Source organism: Maylandia zebra, linkage group LG10 (genome assembly GCF_041146795.1).
Source record: "Maylandia zebra isolate NMK-2024a linkage group LG10, Mzebra_GT3a, whole genome shotgun sequence".
Classification (NCBI taxonomy): domain Eukaryota; kingdom Metazoa; phylum Chordata; class Actinopteri; order Cichliformes; family Cichlidae; genus Maylandia; species Maylandia zebra.
In genome coordinates this window covers 34,522,936-34,530,524 of record NC_135176.1, presented here as the reverse complement: position 1 = coordinate 34,530,524, position 7,589 = coordinate 34,522,936, and the positions used below count along the sequence as shown (strand labels likewise).

The 7,589-nt window shown below is 42.3% G+C and overlaps 1 protein-coding gene across 2 annotated transcripts; it reads right to left on the bottom strand.

Moving 5' to 3' along the window:
• On the bottom strand, positions 1–6,267 carry LOC101477379 (GTPase IMAP family member 7). 2 transcript variants are annotated; one of them, XM_024804085.2, is made up of 3 exons: positions 6,218–6,267; positions 1,152–1,232; positions 1–1,064 (listed from the first exon to the last, which is right to left on the bottom strand). In XM_024804085.2, the coding sequence occupies exons 1-3, from the start codon at positions 6,234–6,236 to the stop codon at positions 223–225; spliced, it is 942 nt and encodes a 313-aa protein (XP_024659853.2). In that variant the 5' UTR covers positions 6,237–6,267; the 3' UTR covers positions 1–222. The 2 variants fall into 2 exon arrangements, with proteins under 2 accessions (XP_024659853.2, XP_076745644.1); XM_076889529.1 differs by lacking the exon at positions 6,218–6,267 and adding an exon at positions 3,545–3,697.
• Positions 6,268–7,589: the final 1,322 nt, after the last annotated feature.

Genomic DNA, 7,589 nt, shown 5'->3' with positions numbered 1-7,589 from the left:
GCTTTTTAGTTACAAAGAAACATTTTATTTTTATTACACAGGAACAAAAATGTGTTGGATACTGATTCAGGGAGTCAGGTGCAGTTTGACAGCTGTCAAATTATCCATAAACTAATTTTAATCCATAATATGACCGACTGATGGTTGTGAATGAAAATAACTTCTTACAGGGCAGATGATCAGTAACTAATGATGATGATAACATTAAAATTGCTTTTCATATCACAATATGACACATTGTTTCTCTTTCGCTGCTGCAACAGCAGCTCCCACTGCCGCTCCCAGTGCTGCTCCCACTGGACCCAGCACACTTCCAGCACCCGCTCCGATACCCACACTCTTCAGGAACTTCTTCTTTTTCTCTTCCTGTCCTCCTGCACCTCCTGCTTCTTCTTCTTCCACCATCTCTGTATCTTCTCTCTGAATACGTTCAGTCTCTTCTCTGACGGCTCTCTCAGCCTCCTGCAGCATCTCATTGGTGTAACATTTTCCTCCGTTGCTCTGAACCATGGTGTTGATCTTCTCCAGCAGCTCCCTGACCTGAGAGACATCCTCACTTCTGTTCTTAAAAACATGATATCCTCCACCACACTGACTGATGAAGCCGTGCAGACGCTGATTTCCATTTATTAATGTGTCTATGTTAGCTTCATTGTCCACATCATCTCCATGTGTGAACAGCACCATAGTATAATCTGCTGCTTCTTTTCCAAATATCTCCTGAAGGATTTTCACTGTTTCTTGTTCTTCTTTGGTGAATCTGCCAATCTGGATGACGATCAGGAACACATGAGGACCAGGAGCAACAAAGGAGATGCATCTAACAAACTGTTCCTTCACCTCCAACTCAGACACGGTGATGTCAAACAGGCCCGGAGTATCGACAACAGCCAGCGTCTGTCCTTCCACCTCTCCTGTTTCCTTCTGACACTCTGACGTCACTGAAGCAAAAGAGGATGTAGATTTAAAGGCTTTTCTTCCCAAGATGGTGTTTCCTGATGCACTCTTCCCAACTCCCGTTCTCCCAACAAGCACCATCCTGAGGTGAAGGTCCTCTGCATGTGCTGTGGAAGTTAAAGAGATGGCTGTCATTATTAGTGGGAGTCTCTCAGTCATCATGTGGAACAGTAAAATATAAACATGAGACTGACCTTCTGCTTCCTCCTGTACATGGATGACATCACGCTGTGTGTCAGGAGTGAGCGAGGCATCAACGTGTTGATCAGCAGGATCTACAGCGAGGACATCAGCATGTCATTCAGAGTGGATAAGGCTGCGTCCACGCGTACACGGGTATTTTTGAAAACTGAGATTTTCCGTTTTCATTTTAAAAAATAATCCCGTCCACACATAAAGGCAGAAATGGAGGAAAACGCTGCTATGAACATGCCAAAGCAGCAGGTGGCGCTAGATTCCTAACCGTGTAGAAATGTTGGCCAATCAGAAGTCTAGAAGCCTCGGTGGGAAAAAGTAAACAAAGCTGGGGCATAGAAGCAGAACAGAGTCGTGTGTGTGGAGGGACAGTAACTGTGTGTATATGTAAGCATTTAAACACTGCAGAGAGTAGAATTAATAGTAATAGTATTGTAGAAATTCATTTCACCGAAACAATAACGTCAAAAAAGGCGCACACCTTTGACGCTGCGTTTTCTCCGTTTTTCTCGTCCACACGTAAACGCAAAAACTGAGTTTTCAAAAATATCCACCCTGGCCGGCGTTTTTAAAAATCTCCGTTTTCAGTGACTAAAAACGCCGTTTACGTGTGGACGAAAGGTGCAAACGCATAGAAAAATCTGCGTTTTCAAGAATACCCGGGTACGTGTGGACGTAGCCTAAGTGTGTCTGAGTGTTCTCAAAGAGAGGGACGGTGATCTGGACTGAGGCGTGGAGTCAGACCGTAGAATAAGAGATACCTGAGCATCCACAGGCCAACATGAAGAAGCTGCAAGAAGGTCCCCCCCACGTATCTATAGAGGCAGGAGTTCATGCTTCACCACTTCATGAACTTTGATGACATGAACTGAGGTTAAATGTACAGTTTGATTGTGGAACTGTTGTGTTTCGCTCCCACACAGTGGTGTCTCTGAGCCATGTCAGGCTGAGGGGTAAATCCCCAAAACAGTTGCTTTTTACTGTAAAGCAATAAAGGTGTTTAGACACACACTGAGTGAAGAAGAAACACCCAGTGCATCATGGGAATCCCCAGCAGCCTACGTCTATTGCAGCATAACTAAGGGAGGATTCAGGGTCACCTGGTCCAGCCCTAACTATATGCTTTAGCAAAAAGGAAAGTTTGAAGCCTAATCTTGAAAGTAGAGATAGTGTCTGTCTCCTGAATCCAAACTGGAAGCTGGTTCCACAGAAGAGGGGCCTGAAAACTGAAGGCTCTGCCTCCCATTCTACTTTTAAATACTCTAGGAACAACAAGTAGGCCTGCAGAGCGAGAGCGAAGTGCTCTAATACGGTGATATGGTACTACAAGTAGAGATGGCACGATACCCCTTTTTTATGTCCGATACCGATATCATAAATTTGGATATCTGCTGATACCGATATGAATCCGATATAGTATTTTTTAATCAACAAAACTGTTTTTTAAATATCTTGCTGCATTTTGTATAAGTTCATACTCAAGTTTAAAACAACAACTACACTAAAGCTATTCTGTTATACCTGTATGAAAAAAAAATGTTTCATAGTTCAGCAATACTGATCAATCTAATAAACTTAGACCTACACCATCCTCCCTATTCTGGTATTTTAAAGAGTACTTAGCGTAAATATTAAGCAACCTAACTAATAGGGTTCCAACTCCCAGCAACAACAAAAATAAATAAATAAAAAATAGGGAACCACCCCTCACGCTCCACCTCATGATGCTTAATCGACGTAATCAACCTTAATTTGATGCAGTGTGAAAAAAAATGCACAGAAATCAATTATTTTTCAAGAAATATTAAATAGATTCAACATCTTTCTTCTACAGAATTGCAGACTGCACAGATGGTACCTTCCCAAAGGAAAATGTACTATAGCTTACTAGGGTATATATATTAGACTTAATAGTTACTATATACAGTAATGGACTTCTATTCATTTTACATCAAATTAAAACTTTGGGTGTCAGATAATTATTTATTAAAAGCGAGACATTTTAAATGAGAATAAGAAAGAAAAGTCTGTCTTTGTGCCCCCTTTTCCCTGTTCATGCCCTATCGGCCCCCCTGGCTAAACTTTGCTAGATCCGCCCCTGCACAGTTACCAGCGTCAGCTGTAGAAAAAGATCCTGGTGTGGAAAGTAATATTAAATACATTGTAACAACAGCTTATCAAGCTTAAACGTGCTGCTGTTGTTCAGCCGCTGGTTTCCTCTTTCTGGTGCAAAGTGGGCCAAAAACAAACCAGAAAGACTCGCGACAGAAAAGCCGATCAGCTGATCATTGATCAGTTTCATGATTGAAGTAGCAGCCAGAAGAGGCAGTTGCTCCATATATCGTTTGGTAAGCTTAACGCAGGAATGCTTTACATTCAGAGATGGACTTACACACTTGCTTTACTTCTCTCGGGATAACTTTGTCGGAGATGAAATGCCGGGTTGCTAGCGAAGCTCCAAATGCTATCCAGACCACCGACAGGTCCCGCATGCCACAGCCGCTCTATCACGTGATGCATACTGCTCCGACGTGCTAACATTCTGAGGTGAGTTACGGCGTGTTGCAAGTTTTGTGAGGTGCTTTCGTGATATTTAATGGATCGGATTACATTTTTTATTTTTCTCCGATATCCGATCCAGTAATTTAGGTCAGTATCGGACCGATACCGATACGTAATATCGGATCGGTCCATCTCTAACTACAAGGTCATTAAGATAAGATGGGGCCTGATTATTTAAGACCTTGTATGTGGGGAGCAGGATTTTGAATTGATCAATTATTAAGTCATGTACTAACAGAGACTTGGAGGAGAGAGACCTAATATTTAACAATCCACATTTCACTGTTTTACTCTTTGGATACTGTATTGTTCTTTCTTTGTGATTGTTTATGTTTAAGTTGTTTGTTGCTGGTTTTTAGTTTGTTTTTGTCCGTTTGGGAGCTGACACAGTCTCTATGGAGATGGGGGTTTTTTTTTGGGGGGGGGGGGGGGGGGGGGGGGGTAGCAGGAGGAGAGAAGCTGCAGAGAGGCGTGTAAGACTGCAACTCTGCTTCCTGGTCCCAACTCTGGATAGTCATATTTTGGGGGGTTTAATAAATTTGTCCATATTTCTAGAAATGAGAGCTGCTCCATCCAAAGTGGGATGGATGCCGTCTCTCCTAACAAGACCAGGTTTCCTCCGTCATCGTTAAGCTGAGGACGTATTTATATAATTTCACCTAAACCTGCAAACATTATTCTGTGGTTATATATAAACCTATCTGGTCATTAAGTCTAACGTCACTAGCCGTGTCTGGGTCTAAACTCCGCTGCAGGTCCATATATCAAACGATCACTATGGCATTACTGAGAGTTGAAAAACTGTCTAAAGTCTTTCCTCTTTAATAAAATGATCAGCGTTCTGCTCTACCAGGTGTAACAATTGAGTTTAACATCCAGGCATCCATGAAAACGGAATTTATGACATTTAACGGAGTTAGAAGTTAGCAGGGAGTTAGCTCGCTAGCTTCTATCTAAATACAATATAGCATGTCCTGACTGCGGGGTTTTGGAAACAAATTAAAACGTACAGCTCTGCTATCACTTCCAGCATAAATGAAGACAGAAAACTAAACAGCAGTGACGTTTGTAGGGTTACTGAAGTTGGGCTAGCTGGTATATAATGATGTGCTACGTGACCGCTAGCGACACAGCTATGTTAGCATAATATAAACAAGCTAACTTTTTTTCCACTCGATAAAAGTTACCGTGAGTGTTCTCGGTGGTCAGGAACAAATGTAATCGCATGGCAGGATGCTGTAAAAGGACCAAACTTCAGCCAGGAGAACAACTGAGATAATCCATCCACAATACGAGGTTAGTCATTCATATACTGCTGCATGGGCTGGGCTGTAGTTACATCCTAAGGTTTTAAAAACTGAGCTTATTCTTATATTCTATTTATCCCCTTTGTATATTTTATTTATATTTGTCTCTGTATTTATATATGTGTGTGTGTGTGCGTATATATATATATATATATATATATATATATATATATATAACAATATATAACAATTCTGTAACTGTAACTTCGGTCGTTGCTGTGCTTTTTTTGGAAGTCGAATTTCCCAGAGGAACCCACCCGAGGGATTAATAAAGTTCTATCTTATCTTATCTTATCTTATCTTATCTTATCTTATCTTAAATAAATGATTAGCGGTAATAAAAGCCGAGGGAGGTCAACAGGGATCACTGACTGTTTTAGGAGCTTTTAGAGATTAAATAGAAGAAAATACAAAACATTAAACATGTTAACAACACAAAAGCCATATTAAACGCAGACTGCTTTAGGCCCGGAAGTAGGATTCGTCACGTCATCACTTAAAGACCGGATAGAAGTTAATGAGGGTGTATATATACTGAGATGAGTGCAACAGGTGTGGAAGAAAGCACAGGTAACATTACTGAGGGCAGAGAAAACTTGACTGAAATCAAACTGGAAATCACCTGAACTAAAACATCACATCGATCCAAACTATCACTGTCATAAAAAAAACGAACCACAATTAGCTCAACACTGAGAAGTTAGTCAAACTGGCAGAACAGCATTACTCTGATCATCTACAGGAAATCATTTAGAGTCCGTTTCTGTCGAGTCGGTGCTGCAGACACCTCTGAGCTTTCACTCCACTTTGTGGACACAGTTCACAGTCATCGTCCGTGGAAGCTCCGTCTGTCGATCTAGTGTATACACTCAGGGATGAAGCTTGAGTTATTGATTTGTCTCTTTAGTCTCTCGCGGTTTATTAAGAAGACAAATGACAGGCTGTGGTTGGTGTGCCTGTGTAACACAGACCTGTTCTCATCACTGCATGAACCACAAAGAACTCAGGTGTTGGTGTTTGAAACAAATAAAACAAAACATTAAAAAGCAACAGAGATTAAAGAGAGACTCGGGTCACAGGAATAACTCATCACAGCTCAGGTAAACAGGCAGCTCTGCAGTTTCTCAGTTTCTGACTTTTATTATAAAAAGTTTGTCTGAACAGTAAATCAGAATAAAACTTGTAGATGTACTTACGAGGTAGTGAGCCGGCCATGTTGGTGCTGCTCAGGGTTAAAGCTGTGTCACAGTCACATGCCTGCTGCCAAAATGTTTTGCATGAGCTGGTTGTTGTACCGTGACGATCGTCCCTCCCTTTAAATGCAAGGTGCCAGACCTGTCCTACACACAGGAACAACACTCGGGCTGTGGCACCAAACACGGGGAAACAGCCATCAGTGGCTCTTTATGGGAATTATGAGAATAAATATATGTGCAAATATAAGAATGTATGTGCGTCACTATATATATATACTATATATGTCATGGCCTGCGCTGGCAGACCATGGGGAGGTGGGGAAACAGGACCCAGACGCCGGACTCTTCAGTGCAGACAGTGTTTATTTACAAGGTGGTGAAGTAAACAACAATAAATCCCCCTGTGTCCCAGACTGCCGTTCCCGTCTTCATCCAGTGTCAGTGCTCTGTGTCTCCACTCCTTAGTGTGGTCCGTGGTTGCTGCCCTCTCGTCCCGCAGTTCTCCTGGGAAAGTAACAGAAGCAGCACCACTCAGTAACAAAACTCTAATTCACTGACTTCTAACTGGGAAACTAACGGAAGTCTCACGAATCGATCCAGCGTCAGAAAGAGCTGCACCACACTCCTAAGTAGCTCCTCCGACGAGGCTTGATCAGCTGCAGGTGTGTGCATCTTCCTCAGGTGTAGCCAGCCACCTGGCAGACCCACCAGGCCTGATGGTGCCTCTAAACCATCCTACCAGAAACACCCAGACCCATACATGGACCCATACACATACCTGCAAGCAGGGAAACCAGGGACAGCCACACAATACATCAAATGTACATATAACAAGTAATATAAATCCAAAACTGCTTATGGGCCCTGGGTCCCTCAGACCCCGGTCTCTGACAATATAAGACAGATGAGTCAATACTTCTGCCAACAGTGTATTTTGAGGTTAAAATGTTGCCTCTCTATAAGTTAACAGAGTAAACAAACTTGAGCGGTCGATGGTACTGACTGACGTTGCATGGAATGATCCAGTTATCAATCATGATGATTGATAACAAGACTAAAAGTTTTTGGTTGATGGCAGTTCAGCTAAAATTTCCCCTAAAAGGAAACATTTGTGAGCCAGTTTCCAACCATGTGGCCTCCTCCCACGACTACAGGTTTATTTATGTGACTGAGCGTGGAGTGGTATACTAACCCACTGAGGAATCTGCCCTGTAGTCACTTTAACAAGTCATTAAGTGCTGATGTGACAGCTGGAGTGTTGTTCCTGTATGTGATATGGTGGCATTAAAGGGAGGGCCAATCTTCATGAACGCACAGAGCTGATGTCAATACGGTAGCTGTGACAGCTTTCACAATCCTGAGCAGCACCAGC

Excerpts from the sequence above, each read along its gene's own strand:
- LOC101477379 (XM_076889529.1), bottom strand. The coding sequence starts at position 3,644 with ATGCGGGACCTGTCGGTGGTCTGGATAGCATTTGGAGCTTCGCTAGCA. Across the intron at positions 1,233-3,544 it reads GAGAGAAGTAAAGCAAGTGT|ATCCTGCTGATCAACACGTT; the intron begins GTAAGTCCATCT and ends TCCTCGCTGTAG. Across the intron at positions 1,065-1,151 it reads TGTACAGGAGGAAGCAGAAG|CACATGCAGAGGACCTTCAC; the intron begins GTCAGTCTCATG and ends TAACTTCCACAG.